The sequence below is a fragment of the Nicotiana tomentosiformis genome, chromosome 2, assembly GCF_000390325.3.
Source record: "Nicotiana tomentosiformis chromosome 2, ASM39032v3, whole genome shotgun sequence".
NCBI lineage: Eukaryota > Viridiplantae > Streptophyta > Magnoliopsida > Solanales > Solanaceae > Nicotiana > Nicotiana tomentosiformis.
Window position 1 is genome coordinate 113,744,598 of NC_090813.1, and position 18,146 is coordinate 113,762,743.

An 18,146-nucleotide genomic window follows, 5' to 3' on the forward strand; every position below is an offset into this window, starting at 1 on the left:
TGGGAACTCAAAGAATCCCGAGATACGCCCCAATACGGAGCAAAATAAAAGGACACATAAGAATATGTAGAGCCTGGGTCAAATAATACTGACGCATCTCTATGATAGACCAGAATAATACATGTAATGACAGAATCAGAAACAACTGCCTCTGTACGAGCATGAAGTGCATAATATCTGGCTTGGCCTCCCCCTCTAGGGCGACCTCTACCTCCCCGACCTCCACCTCAAGCTGGTTGAGCAGGTGGGGTGGCAGCTGGTGTGGTAATCATAGCTTGAGGACCCGGTGGAGCACGTTGTGGCTGAAAAGTCTGTGGAGGTGCACCCCTCCTAATCCTGGGGCAATCCCTCACCATGTAGCGAGTGTCGCCATACTCAAAACAAGCCTGGGAGGGCATGGCTGTTGTGACTGGCTCGAGCCAGGTTTGCTGGACTGGCCGCTAGGAACACCCCGTGCAGGAGTCACACTAGATACTAGCAGTGCATAATAAGGCTCCTGGGGTCTAGAAGGAGCTGGAACACCGCTGGAGGCCGGAAGAGCTGAATGAACGGAGCGACTCACATAACCCCTACCATGGTGAGTTGCTAGGGCACGAGCTCCAGAATAATAACCAGCCTCTCGAGACCTCTTGGCCTCCCTCTCCTCTCTATCTCGGGCAAACATGCCCTCGAATCTTCTGGCAATAGCCACGACCTGCTGATAAGAAATATCCATCTCCAATTCCCTGGCCATACTACTCTAGATGATGGGATGGAGACCCTCAATAAACCGTTGAGCTCTCTCTCGAACTGTGACAACTAAGGTCGGTGCATGTCGGGCCAAATCACTGAAGCGAACTGCATACTCTGACACAGTCATAACACCTTGGCGCAACTGCTCAAACTCCGTGCGCCATGAGTCCCTGAGGCTCTGATGGACATACTTTCTCAAAATCATGTCCGAGAACTGAGTCCATGTAAGTGAAGCTGCCTCAGCCGGACAACTCAACTCATAAGCATGCCACCACCGATAGGTTGCTCTTCTAAGCTGGAATGTGGTAAAAGAAACCCCACTCGTCTCCGCTACGCCCATAGTACGGAGAATACGATAACACTCCTCCAGAAAACCCTGAGCATCATCTGTAGCCAATCCGCTGAAAGTAGGTGGGTGGTACTTCTTGTACCTCTCAAGTCTGAGTTGCTCCACCTTAGAAGATGCTGCCCTAACCTCGGGCTAAGCTGGAGCTACCGGTTGCATTGGTACAATCTCTGAAACCTGGTCGACCTAAACCCGCTGCTCTAGAGTACCGGCGACGGGAGTTTGTGCTCTTCCCCGGCCTGAGATGTGGCTGGAGCAAGTGGAATCAATCCAGCCTGAGCTAAGGTGCTGAACATGCTCAGAAACTGGGCTAGAGTCTCCTGGAGGGCTGGTGCAATAACAAGTATCTCAAGTGTTTACCCTACAGCTTGAGCTACTGGGGGCTCCTCTGTAGCAGCTCGTGCGGGTGCTCTAGCTGCACCACGTGGACGTCCTCGACCTCTACCCCGGCCCCGACCTCTCGCGGTTCTAGCAGGGGGCGCGGGTTCCTGTTCATCAAATTCGCTTGTATGTGTCCTCACCATCTGTGAGAGAATAGAATACAGAAATTTAGAATCTTTGAAGTCAACAATTTTTGCACGACAAGGAATAAAAGTAGTGAAATTTTTCCTAACAGTTCTATAGCCTCCCGAAGATAAGTACAGACGTCTCCATACCGATCCATGAGATTCTAATAAATCGATTTGTGACTCACGTCACCTACAAACCTAGAGCTCTGATACCAACTTGCCACGACCCAATTTTCCCTCTGTGTGACATCGTGACGGCACCTAGTTTCTACAACTAGGTAAGCCTAACATTTTTGCGGAATAATAAAATAAAAATATAAATTTAATCAACTATTCAAAAATACACAACAAATCCCAAAACCTGAAACATCGTGAATCACGAACTACAGAAGGAAAAATATAGTGTCCCTATACATAGGAATCTAGCAAGGAAAAATACAGCAGATAATGGACATGAGAAAGAGTAGAAGGGGATTCCGAGGTCTACGGACGTGACATATATACCTTGAAGTCTCTAAAGTTGTCCTGGCTCACTGATAGTGCGGCTGATAAGGTGCACCTGGATTTGCACACGAAAAACATGTGCAGAGAGTAGCATGAGTACACCACAATCGGTACCCATTAAGTGCCAAGCCTAACCTCGGTTAAGTAGTGACGAGGTCAGGTCAAGGCCCTACTGGTAAATATATAATAAAACAATATAGAGTGTAATACCGCAATAAAATAAAGGCTAAAATTTAACAACAATAAAATCATAGAAGGTAACGGCTTGGTACACAGAAACACAACAAGCGATCTCCCGAGATACCGGCTCGTAGTCCCAAACGTAAATGTGCATGGGGATCTCCCGGAATACCGTTTTGTAGTCCCAAAGTAAATTTGCAAGGGGATCTCTCGGAATACCGTTCCGTAGTCCCAAAGTAAATATGCAAGACACGGGGATCCCGGAATACCATTCCGTAGTCCCAAAGTAAATATGCAGTACAAGGGGGGATCTCCCGGAATACCGTTCCGTAGTCCTAAAATAAATATGCAGTACATGGGGATCTCCCGGAATACCGTTCCGTAGTCCCAAAGTAAATATGCAGCGTGAATGATAGAAATACAACTACATCACGAAGTTCTTATAATTTAGACTAAGTATCAGTGAGAGAAGAAGCAGGAAATTCACTAAGCATGTTGCACATAATTCACATAAACAATTAAGACACGTAGACATGTTGTATTAGACTAAACATGATAGCTACACATATTGGAATAACTCAATTAAGAATGAAAATAGATTAGTACTCATTAAAATGGTATAACTTAAAATAACAGGAAAACATGTTGTTGCTGAGTAAGAAAATTGGGTTTTACCACAACTAGCCCGTGTACGTACTCGTCACCTCACGTACACGGCGCTCACATATCACAATAATTCCAAATCTTAAGAGGATTTTCCCCACACAAAGTTAGGCAAGCCACTTACCTCGAACCAAGCTCAATCAATCGGTACAATGCCTTTCTCACGAATATCCGACTCCGAATGGCCCAAATATAGCCAAAAGCAATTACATATCATAAATATTATAGTAATAGACTCGTCTAATTAATGAAATCAACATATTAACAAAAATCCCGAAATTAACTCAAAAATTGCCCGTGGGGGTCACGTCTCGGAATCGGGTAAAAGTTACAAAATAGGAATGCTCATTCCACCACGAGTCTAACCATACCAAAATTACTAAATTCCGATATCAAATTGTCCTCCAAATCCACAAATCAAACTTCCAAATCCCTAGCCTCCAACTTCCAATTTCCACCTTAATACATACTAACTAGGTGGAAAAATACATGACAAAGTAATATTATTGATAAAAAATAAGCACAATGGACTTACCTGCCTTGAAAATGCTCTAAAAAATCGCCCTAAACCGAGTTTGCAAAGTCAAAAATGACAAAAATCACGAAGCCCTTTGGTTTTAACCACTGCCTAGGTATTTCTGCACGTGCGGAAACTGGGCTCGCACCTGCGGGTGCGCTTGTGTGAAAATTGTGTGCATCTGCACAATTCACTTGCCCCCTATGCCTTCGCACCTGCGATGAAAGGGCCACATCTGCGCGTGCGCGCCTGCGGAATTCCCTTCCGCTTCTGCGGACCTTGCGCACCTGCGAAGACCCCTAACGCATCTGCGAGCATCGCAGATGTAAAAAACACCTCGCACCTGCGACCCTCGACACTCCTCCATTTTCCCGCTTTTGCGCCAATTTGCTTGCACATGCGGGCAGCCTTGCGCAGGTGCGATTACAGCAGAACCAACAAAAGCACCGGATTTTCCTAAGTCCAAATTTATTCCGTTAAGCATCCGAAACACACCCGAGGCCCCCGGGACCTCAACCAAACCTACCAACCAATCCTATAACACCATACGAACTTAGTCAAGCCTTCAAACCACATCGAACAACAACAAAAATCATGAATCACCCTCAAATTCAAACTTAAAGAACTTATAAACTTTAAATTCTTACAACCGATGCCGAAACCTATCAAACCACGTCCGAATGTCCCCAAATTTTGCACACAGGTCATATTCAACATTACAGACCTACTCCAACTTCCGAAATCGGAATCCGACCCCGATATCAAAATTTTCACTACCGGTCCAAAACTCCAAAATTTTAATTTTCGCCAATTCAAGCCTAAATAAGCTACAGACCTCCAAAACACAATCCGGACACGCCCCTAAGTTCAAAATCACCTAACGGAGCTAACAGAATCGACAGATTCCATTCCGAAACCGTCTTCACACAGTTCCGACTACGGTCTAAATTTTAAGACTTAAGCTCTCATTTAGGGACTAAGTGTCCAAAAATACTCTAAAACTCAAAACTAATCATCCCGACAAGTCACAATAGTAGAAATAGATATGGAAAAAGCAGTTAATAGGGGTTCAGGACTCTAACTCTCAAAACGACCGGCCGGGTCGTTACAAAGACTAGCGGGTTCTAGTGACCCCTCTCATCTCCATGTAGGCCCGCCTCTAAGCACATCCAATGTTACATTTAATTATGGTATATATTATTTTAATTAAACACATTTTAAATTTAAATCATTCATTTAAATAACGTGTGTGTCATAATTAAAGTAATTAGACTGCAATTGAAATTACTAATAAACCCTATGTTCTTCAATATTTTTTAAAATTTTCTCTTTCCTATGAGTTGAAAAATAGTCAAAAACACAAATATAAAAATTACATTTCATTATGTAACAAGTAGTTTTGAGATAACTATTGTAATCTTTTACTAGACCTCACAAAGAATTAATAGAAACTCACAAGAGATGCATTAAGAACCTTATAAAAAAATTGTGCGATAAATACGACCTTCACACGCTTCTATTTATCAATAGACCACTTGTCTATTTAATTATCAATATTAGTTTTTTTCACTTTTGAAGGGAGTTCTTGTTATTGATTTGTCATAAATTTTAATAATTATAAAAGAATATGGTATAGCAGATGTGACCGCTCTTTCAATAATCAGAGTTCTCGAATTTATAGAAAAATTTTGGTCAGGGAGTGCTTTCCCGAATGGGACCCTTGAATCCAGCTCCAATACCGTCAGCGTACCCCGGATAATTTTTTTTAAAAAATATCTTATTAATAACATCTATTCATTTAAAACACAATTTTGGTTATTCATAGTGATTAGTCCCCCCCAATGTTTATGATTCCGTAGCACATGACTTGTCTTTATATTTGCGGGTTTTAGTGCGTTTCCAAAGAAAAAATCAAAGGTTGTGGTAGAGAGAGCTGCAGACATCAAGTTATATGGAGGGTGTCCAACGAGAATATTCGTAATTTTTTTGGAAGATGGAAAATGCGTAAAAGCTCAATTGTGGAGTGGGAGGTTACTGGTAAGGTGTATTCGGGAAATTGAAGGGTAAATCCGCGGAGGAAACAGTGAGCTTTTTCTTCAATTATATTCAGGCAAAGCAAAAGCCCGCAAACAGCCATTGATGGATCCCAATGAAGCTCCATTATCAACTTCTCCGTCAAACTTCAATTTCAGCCAGCAACGTCATTTTTACCTAGCCGTCGACAGATTTCAGTTCAAAATGGTAATTTTCTTACGCTCCAATTTCGTGAACCATTAACTTTTCAATCTTATTGAGATGAAATGAAATAAAACAGGAGACTTTGGTGGATCTGTTGGGGATGGCTGGCCGGCTTCGGTGTTTACCTATTGTAGTTAGCTGCAGCACTCGTGACGAGCTCGACGCTGTCTGCTCCGCCCTTTCCACTCTTTCACATACTACTATTGCCGCTCTGGTTATATCTCTCAGCACACCTTTTTCCTCTTCAATGCAAACTTTTCCATTTACTTTTAAAATTAATTCGTTAAAATGGTTACTGATTGATTAATTCAATGATAAACATGGCTTTTCAATGAAATTAGTCTTAACAGAGGGGAATTGATAGAGTTTCCCAACTTGTTTGGGATTGAGGGTTATTTGATTGATTAAATGTAAATTTTGAAAATTGCAGTACAGTGATCTTGCTGAAGCGGAACGTGCAAGGGTTTTAGCTAGGTTTAGACAGGCTACAATGAGGTGGAACAAGCAGGCTACAACTGAACATGGAGATGCAGGGGAAACAGAGAAAGAAGAGGAGAAATCTAATTTGATAGTTGTCACTGATGCTTGCCTTCCCCTTGTTAACTCTGGCGAATCACCTGTCAATGCTCGTGTCTTGATTAATTACGAGCTACCAACAAAGAAGGTACTCTTCTTGCAGGCTTTATATTACCTTAATCATTCTTTCCAACATTTTAATAGCTCTTACTCGTGGGACTTGAAGATTTGTTAATTGGGTTTGACTTTTAATTGTTGATCACAGCACTCGAGTGGGCTCGTTGTGAAACGAAAGCATTGTTCTCGGTTTGGAATTTAGAATAAGAGAGAGTTAACTTTTAAGAAGTAGGAACGAGTGAACCATAAATTTCTAAAGTTGACCTTTGACCTACGTCCACTCTGTACCACCTACCTGCCTATTTCTCTCAGCTATTGAAGTTCCATTATTTCCTTCCTTTCGGTTTCTTTCATAAGGCATTGTCCCATAACATGCAGCCTAATTTTCTCTGTTGGAAAGTGAAATTGAAAACGCTGCCAGAATATGAACATAAAGAAAAGATGTTAATTCCTGTTAATTGAGAATTGGTATGTACCATCAGGGTTTAAAGATAACAATACTAACTTAATATAACTGTTAGAATAACTATCATATTGGAGGCATTGAGCTCTTAGATCAGCTCGCAAGGATGTCAAAGTTAAAATTAAAAGTTCAGACTCTATGAAAATGCACTCGAATGTTGGAGGTATGGAGAAGTACTTTAGAGATTGAGGATATTAGGATAAATATTAGTAGGACAAAATTTATTCATGGTAAGTTTAGCCTCTTTAAGAAGAATGAAGTTGAAGTGAGATCAAGTAAAATTATGGTGCTGAAATGGAGATAATTCAAATATCTTGGTACAAACTTCTAAGAGAACGACACCATAAATGGAAATGTAACACATAAAATTGAAATAGGATGGCTGAAATGCAAGAGAGCTATGGGAGTGATATGCGATAGAAAAATACCTATCAAAGTGGAAGGTAAGTTCCATATGATGGGTGTGGAGCAATGTTCACAATATTGTCTGGGAATGAATATGGGCCTCTAAGCCCCAAGATATCACAAGTGTTGTATAGATGTGAGTATTAAGATGAAATTTTATTTTTACAAGATTAGATAAGGTTAAGAATGATTTCGGACAGAATGTATCCAAATATATTGGTCCATAGATGCAATATATGATGATTGAAAACGCTAAAATTGAACGAGGTAGATATAAAATCACATGGAGAGAAGTTCTTTTAAAAGACTTATTATCTCTAATCCATGCGGACTTAACCAAGAGCATAACAACAGAAGCAAATGATCCATATAGGCAATACCAATTTGTTTGAATTAAGGCATTGTTGTTGTTTCTACACTTACATTTGGTCACGTGTTTTCCAGACTGTTTTCTGTTTTGTTGGAGGTTTATGTGCAGTGTAGAAAACTAGGTGAATTTTGTAGAATCTTTAGTTTCAGATAATCTCTAGTTTGCGTTAAAGTACATTATTTAATATTAGAATAAACCGAATGGAGCTGAATGGATGTAGAGGATTCTTATAGTTGATCCCAACTAGTTTAGGATTTCGGTGTAATTGATAGATTGGTTGTGTAAATGCACTCAAGGATGATTCAACAGGATTCGTATTTCATAGGTTGACGCTTAAATGTGTGTAGGAGTGAGGTGCTATATAACTCCTTATTTTTTCATCCAAGTTCTGGATTTTATTTTTAGACGGATAGACATACAATTCATGAATTGCATGACCCAATTAGAAGCCAAAAAAACATATTAAGAAGGTACACCGAGAAAATATGTACTTCTCCAAATTGTTTTTGCCTACTCATGTTTGCTTTATTGTTAATACGACTTGGTGATTAGAAATCCAATGGACTAAGATAAGATGGATTCAAAATGGTCTAACGATTTAAACATTGAAAAGAAACTGAAATTTTAGAACTCCCCCCTCCCCCCCCCCCCTTTTTTTTGGGGGGGGGGGGAGGGAGGTTGTATAGTCACTGCAATACAGGGAGGGTTGCTCCTATTGTTATTTTCTGCCTTACATGAGCAGCAATTTGAATTGCTTTTTAATGATATTTTGCTTAGATGAAAGATATCATGTCATTACACCTCTCTGATGACCTGAGTAGAAGTGAATCGCCACGTGGTTTCGGTCACCTCTCCAACTACGTGAGGAGAAGTGAGTCACCACGTGGTTGGGATAATTGACGTTTGCATAACCAACTTAATCTTAGCAAGCAGTGCAATAAGAATGACTTTCCCCTTTTGATAGTAACCAGAAGTAGATAATTGAAGAAATAGCACAAAGAAGTTAATATTATTGGAAATAGTTTGTGCAAGAATTTTAAACACAACTACACCAATAAAGTTGTCCGTATGGAGAAGACAATGCTCCAGAATAAAATAGTTTAGTTCTGATAATGATACCTACACATTACACGATCTATTACTTATATAATAGGCTGGTCATAACTACTGCATAACCTATTAGGATAAGGATAAATAACTTCTAATAACCATAATAAAACTGTTAAACAAATAACTTCTAATAAACTTCTAATAACTGAAAGCTCCAGGAATTATCTTCTCCTAAATTTCTTTGTTTCCTCTGGAAGATACGTGGCTTATTAGTACACCCCTCCTGGAAAGACGACTTGTCCTCAAGGCGAAGTTTGAGAAATTGTGCCCACATCAGTAGGAAACATGTCATTTTTGTTGTTATCTTTCACAATTTGTGTGTCGTTCTCTTCTTGCATCAACTCCAGATGAGCAAAAGTCCCAGGTTTGCAGCGATGACCAGGGCTAAACTTTTCTCCACAATGATAGTAAAGGCCTTTGTCTCGCCGAATTTGTTGTTCAGGAGTCAACTGGCGAGTGTTTGGAAGTGATGGTGGTTGAAAAGGACGTGTAACTGGTTGGCGGGATGACAGAAAATCGAAGGATTCTCTAGCCGTTGGAGATGATGTCCCAACTGAAGGAGGTCGTAATACAGAAGGCAAAGTGGCTGCCCTACTAGACCGATTAGGTCACTGTTTTCCTTCATATTCTGAAGCCAGGCTCATTGCCTTGTACACAGATCGAGGTTTGTGAATCCTAATGTCCATGCGAAGGTCTTCTTTCAGCCCACTATTGAAAACTCCAAGCAAACAGTGTTCTGGCCAATTTTGCACATGCGTTGCTCGTTTTGCAAATTCTTGCCTATACTCAAACACTGTTCCAGTTTGTTGGATATCACAGAGATGTTCATCAGGATTTTGAAACTCAGCAGGTCCGTAATTTTCTTGCATTACTTTCACCAATTTGTCCCGATAGTACATGGTTCGCTCACTGTTGATCCAAGCGAAAAGATCCAATGCATCTCCTTCCAAGTTCCAAGTACATCGAAGCCACATCAACCTTGTATTCCTCAGAAGTTTGATAGTACTGGAAATACTTCTCTGCTTTTAAAATCCAGCCTCTAGGATCGCCTCCCTCATACTTTAGAAATTCCATCTTTGTCTGTAAGCGCCGGAAAGTTTCTCGATGCCAAGTGCTGTTAACCTCACCCTCTTCTGGTATGGCTTTAGCTTTCCCTTTATTGTTATGATCTCCACTGTGCTGTGCTTTTAATGCAGCCACATCAGCGGCTAAAGCATCTATGGCGTCCAATTTCACTACTATAGTCGTCAATTGTTGGGAAATCGGGTCAAGAGTTGGAATGGTGGGTTCACTGTGGGAAGCGTTGGTCCGTGTGTTCACCATGACAGATCTTACTGCTCTGATACCAAATTGATAGTAACCATAAGTAGATAATTGAAGAAATAGAACAAAGAAGTTAATATTATTGACAATAGTTTGTGCAAGAATCTTAAACACAACTACACCAATAAAGTTGTCCGTATGGAGAGGACAATGCTCCAGAATAAAATAGTTTAGTTCTAAAAATGATACCTACACATTACAAGATCTATTACTTATATAATAGGCTGATCATAACTACTGCATAACCTATTAGGATAAGGATAAATAACTTCTAATAACAATAATAAAATTGCTAAACAGATAACTTATAATAACTGAAAGCTCCACGAATTTTCTTCTCCTAAATTTCTTTGCTTCTTCTAGAAGATACATGGCTTATCACCCTTCCACCTGTGAAAGAAATGAACCTTGAGCCTAACTTAACCCCAAAAGCTAGCTCATGAGGTGAGGATTACCCAAGTGCATATAAGGAGAACACCCATCCCCTTCACCATCGATGTGGGACTCTTTACACCCCCTACGCCCGGGACTGGATATCTGGAGCATAGACAATATAAGATGAGGCCCAACATCGGGTAATAATGAATTGGGATGTGCGTAGCTTTGATACCATGTGAAAGAAATAGACATTGGACCTAACTCAACCCCAAAAGCTAGCGCACATGAGGTGAGGATTGCCTAAGTCTATATAAGGAGACCGCTCAAACCCTTCACCACTTATGTGTGACTCTTCAACCCCCCTTCCCACGCTCAAGACTGTATATCTGGAGCGTGGACCATATAATACAGGGGTCCAATATTGAGTTGAGGATGAGTCTTGCTAATAGAATTGGACCTAACTCACTCCCAAAAGTTAGCTCATGAGATGAGGATTGTCCAAGTTCATTTAAGGAGACCACCCATCCCCTTCACCACCGATGTGAGACTCTTCACACCACCAAACCTCCCACCAAACCTGTTTACATCAAGAGACGACCTACTATCATGTTCCAGGATAATTTGGTGTGTATATATAGATCAGGATCAGAGGACTTTTAAAGATTTACATGTTGATTAGGCAGAGAAGTACACAATGAGGATCTGCAAGAACCAAAGGTGAATGAGAGCAATTAGTGAGAGTTTAAGGCTTAAAACCTTAAACATGAAAGATAACCCATTAATTGCTCCAGAGATCCAGACATTCAAGTAAGGTTTGCTTGATTGGAAAACCCTAACATCAATCTACGAGAAATTATCATGATCTTGCTTGTCAGACCCTGAATCTGCTCTAATACTGATACGAATCTAAAAGCGGAAGACAAGAAATTAAAGATAAAGGATAGAATTTGAGAATAGACCCAACAAAGTAGTAATTGAAAAACAATTGATAAAGATTAATCACCCAACAATTACATAACAAAGTGAACCTAAACTATAGGAATACCTTCAAGTGGAAGTGTGATTCCACTTGAAGAACACACCTTGAATAAGTTGTCATCAACAATGGCAAACCACCATTACACCTCTCAAAAGAGTCTTCATCATTCATCAAAATTAGTCCCCCTAAAATGAAAGTCTTAAGGGCTATTTATACTAGATTGGGTACTTGACTACAAATGACCCAAATACCTCTAAGCTAATTCTAGGGAACTAAGTGTAGTCACTTATTACAAGTATAGTCTCCAATTACATGTAGTCTTCAATTGATGGCAAATTACACATATAGCCTCCAATTGCGAAAGTAGCCAATTGACATCCAAAGCGCATATTGGCTATCTTGGGTCGTATCAAATACCATGTCGGCTGAAGTCATCACCAATTTGAAAGATTTGCAACACAAGATAGAGAGAAAATTCCAATGTAGTTTCTATATTTGTGAATGAAGAATATGAACATATGGAGAGTTCTCAAAGCTGGGAATGCATTAAATATGTATGCTCATTGACTTTAGCTGAAAAGAATATATCCAGAAGCTATTCACAAACAACCAATAAGCTGCACAATACGTGTAAGCTGTTGATAAATAATAAATTGGGCCTAGTCAGCTTAACGAAGAACTTGACTGATAAGCTGGGGCTAGCAGCCCAAATGCTGCTGCCATTTACTGTATTGATGATCTAGTCAAGAGATATTCTATTTCTGCACATACACAGTGTTTATCTGTGGCTCCACTCACTATAGCTGATAATTAATATACGTGTGAAACAATAAACTCAATATACTCTTAAATGTGCATTAAATGTTTTGAGGTATTTGAGTTTGCAGTTCCCAACTTGTTTAAGATTAAGGCATAGTAGTAGTTGTTGTTATTGGGTTTGCAATTATCTTTTTTCTTCATGAGTATAATATGTATCATGGGCGCACCCAAGGGTGTGACCTAGCGGTCAATGAAGATGGTTAGAATCTTGAGGTTTTAGGTTCAATTCCCAACGTGACAAAAAAATACTAGGTGATTTCTTCTCATCTGTCCAAGCCTTGGTGGATAGAATTACTTGATACATGTTGCCAGTGGGAGGTAGCAGGTATCCCGTGAAATTAGTCGAGGTGCATACAAGTTGGCCCGAACACCACATCTATTAAAAAAGAATGTATTATGGGCTGCGTACAATAGTTTTTTTTTTTTTTTTTTTAATCATGGGTGAGTCTTCTTGTTCTTAATTCTTTAATCTTATTAGTCCTTATTTCTGTTCTTCGGGGAGCACATTTGATCCTTGAAATTGTTGGAGGGAGTTGCCCTATAAAAAGCATGTATAGTGAAAGAAATAGTCTACTTCATTTGACAATTGCATTTAATTGTTTGAATTTGTGTCCTGTACTTTAGAACTTGCAGATGTACTTACTGTGTTGTTATGCTCTTATGTAGGAAACATATATGAGGCGCATGGCTACTTGTTTGGCAGCAGGTTCTCATTCCATACTATAGAAGTGAATTTGACAAGAGAATAGATGAGACTTGAGAGAGAGAGAAGGAATAAGAGGATGGAAGTAAAGAAAAACAAGACGAAATATAACTAATACTCACAGCATCTCCTTTATAACACATCTTTCACCGTGGAGTCAGTATGAAGGATGTGATCCAACAATCCCTTCCTTCAAACTCCTTTATTTCCCCCACTCATCAAGTGTTTCTACATAATTTATAACTGTGCCATGTTAACTTTGTTTTTCTTGAACATATCACATTAGTTTCTGGATTATGTGCAGATGGAATTGTGATCAACATGGTTGTTGGAGGCGAAGTTGTTACTCTCAAAAGCATTGAAGAAAATAGTGGCCTTCTCATAGCAGAAATGCCCATCAATGTAAGTTTTTAATTTGGTTCCTCTTGTTTATTATCTCATGGAAACATCAGTTTAATGCCAGGAATGAGATCATGGGTTATTTGGACCCATGTGTTGTTGTATTGTCATTTTCCAGAGCATATGTGCACGAATATCTCTTATTTCCATTCTTTTGAAGTTCTAGATTTTCTCAGTAACGTTTGCATGTCAACTTTTGACCATGCTTCTTAGCAGATTTTTGAGATGCTGTGAAGGGATGAGGCCCTGCAAATGTCATCTAAACACATGAGATTCCAAGTAATTAGGTATTATGATTAAAAAATTCTCCACTTTTGTAGTACTATACTACTATCTCAGAGTGTTATTTGGCTGCATGATATTTACCATGTAGGTAGCATTTCATTGTTCGACTTGATTTTGTAAATATAATTTTTCCTCTTACCTCTTTCATTTCTTTAGCTCTTCTTTTTTAGTAATAAAAAAGAAAGATAGGTTCACTTGCTTAAAAGGAGAGAAGAGTTCTGTTGATGAATTTGGATCATATTGCAGTGCTTTGTCAATTTTATGGGCGCAAATGAGGGTTGATGACCTGGCCGTTTTTCTTGGGGGTAGGTTTGGGGTTTGGGGAAGGGGGTGAATGTGATATTCATCTTCAAGATGATTTCAGTTCTGGCATAACATAGTTCTTTGCCTATGTCAATAGGAACGGGGCTATACAAATTTATTAGCAATCTGGTACTCTACACGAGATGTGAATTAGGGAATATTCAAATGGTCGCTATGTTTATGTTGGAGCAATTGAGGTCTTCCACACGTAAAATCTTTATTGGACCTTGTCAATTTATCTCAGTTCATTTATGCATGATGCCCAATGTTGATTATATAAATGGTAGTTAGGAGGTTGCATTCTTGATTTCAACCCTCCAAGGGATTATGCCCTAGAAGGGTCCCGTTATCTTGAAACCCAGGGATCGGTGATGCTTTTGTGCCAATCAATGTTTCTAGATGATCTGTGGAGTTCTTGTTCTTGGCTTTAGTCATTTTCATAGCTTCACTTTTCAATTTTTACTTGAATAGTCCACTATCTATCACAAATGCGGCCACTGAACTTGGTTAGCTGTAGCCACTGGCACATTATCACAGTTTTCCGTCACGGGTTATTGCATGAGAAAGGGGAGGGACAACCTATATTCTTTACTGCCAACTAATATGGCCTTACTTTGAAATTACAAGATTTTGACTTGGGGAGGACTTTTAGCGTTACTGTTGTTGAACTTAAATGAATTGATCATCTAATAGGCATAGAACTGGACACCGTAATAAGTGTTTGTAATATTGTAATTCCAATTTTCTGAGAGAAGAGAAGTTGATAGAAGGAAAAGAGAATCATAGTATAAAGACAAGAGAGAACAACTTCTTTAATCTGTTACTAGTATGTATTATTATCTTAGTCAGTTTGCTCAAAGTCTTCATCTCTATTTCATCATATATCTTTTATCCCCATTCAAAGAGTGATTTGGTTGGGACCGGGAGATTGGTCTGAAGCCAAATAAACTAATTGGGATCTTTCTAAGAAGATTTTGGAATAGACCTGCTCAGGCCCAGATCAATGAATGAGTTGCATGACGTGGAGCAGATTTTTTAGGTCTAGCTTTTAGTCCCCACACTGTTAAATAGGTTATATTTATGTCTGCTTTGAAGATAATGACATCCATTAAAATCTTGACTCAAGAGGTTAGATGTGTACCATTTGAAGCTTCTTGTTGTAAATTTCTGGATTTTAACCAACACTTTAAACTATACTAACTATATTTAGCTGTGCTTTCTGCTCGGCCTCTCAAAGGCCTTTATCTCTATTTGCATTATATATCTTTTCTCTCCATTCGATGAGATTGTAGTGACTATGGAGATGTATAAATAGATTTACATATGTAAAGTTGGATGAAATTACTAAGAAGAAAGAAGCAAAAAAATGCTACTGGAGAACAAGACTATTTTTGTGGGAAGGTAAGATGTATTTTCTCCAAGGTCGTTTTCTTTTCCCTAGTCTATGTCTAATTTCACATACAGTTAGATCCCCTCAATTGTACTTGAGTAAAATTTTTATGCCCAATTAGCTATGATATTCTTGATAAAAATTGCAAAATAAGTGATTGCTACATTCTTGCTGTTTTTGGAAAACAGTTGAACTTCCAATCCTTAACTCAATCTTAATCCCCTAAACCAAATATGGGATAGAGAAAAACGAAAGCTTGCAAGGTGCCTTCATTTGATTGTTCCAAGAATTATACCTCGGTTAGTCTTGAGGGAAAACGAAACATACCCTAAATGGCTTTCACTGAAGGAATTCGGATCTTGTCTAACTATGCTGTCTTCTTCCCAATGATGAGTTCCAGTTGTGCTTTTACTCTACGATTTACTCTGTTTACTATTTATAAGAAAGAAGGAAAGGTCCATTCGTTAATCAGTGGTCTAAAAGAGTTAGAATCATTTCCCTCCAATCCCAGTACTTCACAATGTCCCATTACCACCCTTCCAAAAAGTAACTTGTATAGCCGATAGTTTGCCTCCCAATAGTTCTTGAATAATATTACTATTTTTTTTATTGTAAAAAAACAGTTCAAGGGTTAATTTCATAGATGATCACTTAACTTTTACTTTATTGCACCGAAGTAACTAAGCTATTTTCTTATAAAGAAAAAGAGAAAAAGTCATTTAACTTACCTAAGCATCAGATAAAGTCACTAAACAATTGTTTGTAATAAAAATCTCTCAGTTTTGCCTAAGTATCGTAGAAATTATATTACGCCTGTTGTCACTTTCTCTTTTATTTTCTCCTAATGATTTTATGTGATATGTAGGCCAAGTTGAATGATATTCTTGGCCTTGGGAATTTCCATTGTAACAGCAGAACTAATACATTTGCTTATTACTTCCATTGACGCTCAATATACAAGTCGTCCATAAAATTCCATTGTAAATGTCCTGTGCAAAAAACTCTAGGGAATATATAATTCATGGTGGCCATTCTTTTAGAGAGAAAAGAAGGTACATTGCGAACTTGTCAACCTCCTTTCTCTGGCCCTCAGGAGGTTTAGATTTACCGTTCAGACTTCAGTATATATATATATATATATTATCACATAATGGAGGAGTTGCTAGTAAGTGTTTGGTCTATGCCTCTGGCATGTCTTAATAGTTGTGTTGATAGTATATTGTCAATCAATAACGAAGATGGGGAGTTGATTCGGTAAATCCATGCAGTTGGTCCATCACTTATAACCTTTCTTTTCTTAGCACAAACTTAAAAGTAAGATAAGAATTTTCAGTTTCATGCAATAATCAGGAGTGTTAGGTCCCCACATATGAAGGGGACATGCAAAGCAATGAAACGGAGCAATTGGTTGATGAAATTTTCCATGGAAACAGAAGGGTCACGTGAAATCTTATTGCCAGTGCATGACTTGTTCGGGGCAATTAGTCTTGAGTGTTTGTTGTCTGTCTCTTTCTTGATCAACTGTGGAAGATATTGATAGAGAGAGATCCTGTCTTATGGAAGGGAAGAAAGGGAACACAATGAGGATGTATAACCATATGGTCCCTAAATTTTATGAGAAAAAGGGGAAATATAATCGGCACCTCTGCCATGGATGTCTGCTCTTCATACAACAATTTTACTGGACTAAGGTGGCCTACCTATGTATACTGCTGATGACTTAGAGAGTACTCTCATCATCTTGGCTTCCGTTAATAATGGGTTATTTTAAACTACAAACACGAGAAATATATATATATATATATCTACTTTATCCATTTTTGCAATTTAGATGCATGCTTGCTAGATTGATTACACTTGGTAATAAGAGAATGCCAATTAGTTTGATGCTATGGACTTATTGTACTAGAACCAGATAAATCTACTCAAGTTTCTGCGGGAAACACAGAAAGGGTTAATTGAAATGGTCATGTTAAAGCATATTTCAGTATTAGTTTTTGAAACAAAATGTTCATTCGTCAATGCTTAAAAGCTAGCTGATCACGTTGCCTCTGATTCCTATTGTTCTTACTGGTTGTATAGCAAGGAATACGGGTTTCGAAAATCTGGCAGGCAGACAAAATTTCATTAACTAAAATTTACATTTGTACGAAAATCTGTTAAACTCCAGTCCAAAATTGCACGTGGAACATATATTTTGACCTCCTCCTTTTGCCTTTTGGATCTTCATCTTCATCTTCCATGGCTTTACTTATCAACTCCTAGACAAAGGAGAAGTGATGTGTGCTTACACGTGCAATGCTTTGTGAGAGTTTTCATATACGTGGTGATTACCATGCTACGTCGACGACACTCTCTTCCTCAATCGTCACCCACAGACGATGCAAATTCCCCAGATTCTCTGGAGTTAAATGGGAGGGCCTAATAATTGGAATTGGGTTCGAGTTTTATGGTAAAGCTGGAATGACATTTATTACTATTCACATTTATTTAGTAAGTGTTATAACTTACCTTTTCACTTTTATTTTCGAAGAGAAAAGGAAAGAAAACAATTTAACTTATACACACTTTAGTGTATACAAGTTATCACTTTGTAAGAGGTAGTTATTCTTCTTAGTTTCCCAAAGTAAATGAATGTATTCTAACTAGTTGTTGCATGTGACATTGTTACTTTTTTTTTTCTTTCTAAGTTGCTAATTCATTGTTGCCATATATAGCAGTTGACTTTGAAATAAATTAGCTGATAGTCTCAAATATTTGCAAAAAGAATAATGAGTTTGTTGAGGTTTGAACCTCTTACCTCTTAAGCAAAATCAAGAGAATAGCCAACACATCAAGAAACAATTTATGTCAAATGATTTCAATTTTTCGTACTTATCCATTTCCTTACCGTATTA

The 18,146-nt window shown here is 38.7% G+C and overlaps 1 protein-coding gene across 7 annotated transcripts; it reads left to right on the forward strand.

Annotated features, from left to right (window-relative positions):
- Positions 1-5,231: 5,231 nt before the first annotated feature.
- On the forward strand, positions 5,232-17,066 carry LOC104098794 (ATP-dependent RNA helicase FAL1). Of its 7 annotated transcripts, none has more exons than XR_011414163.1 (8): positions 5,232-5,692; positions 5,766-5,903; positions 6,120-6,353; positions 12,836-12,875; positions 13,177-13,274; positions 13,488-13,550; positions 15,175-15,260; positions 16,115-16,508. XR_011414163.1 is itself a non-coding variant. In XM_018771642.2 (7 exons), the coding sequence occupies exons 1-6, from the start codon at positions 5,591-5,593 to the stop codon at positions 13,503-13,505; spliced, it is 630 nt and encodes a 209-aa protein (XP_018627158.1). In that variant the 5' UTR covers positions 5,232-5,590; the 3' UTR covers positions 13,506-13,550; positions 16,115-16,508. The 7 variants fall into 7 exon arrangements, 2 of the variants coding, with proteins under 2 accessions (XP_018627158.1, XP_009603910.1); XR_011414162.1 differs by lacking the exons at positions 15,175-15,260; positions 16,115-16,508 and adding exons at positions 13,713-13,861; positions 13,957-14,288 and having other exon boundaries at positions 5,233-5,692; positions 13,488-13,558; XR_686829.4 differs by lacking the exons at positions 15,175-15,260; positions 16,115-16,508 and adding exons at positions 13,803-13,861; positions 13,957-14,288 and having other exon boundaries at positions 5,233-5,692; positions 13,488-13,558.
- The last annotated feature ends 1,080 nt before the right edge of the window (positions 17,067-18,146 follow it).

Excerpts from the sequence above, each read along its gene's own strand:
- LOC104098794 (XM_018771642.2), top strand. The coding sequence starts at position 5,591 with ATGGATCCCAATGAAGCTCCATTATCAACTTCTCCGTCAAACTTCAAT. Across the intron at positions 5,693-5,765 it reads ACAGATTTCAGTTCAAAATG|GAGACTTTGGTGGATCTGTT; the intron begins GTAATTTTCTTA and ends GAAATAAAACAG. Across the intron at positions 6,354-12,835 it reads ACGAGCTACCAACAAAGAAG|GAAACATATATGAGGCGCAT; the intron begins GTACTCTTCTTG and ends GCTCTTATGTAG.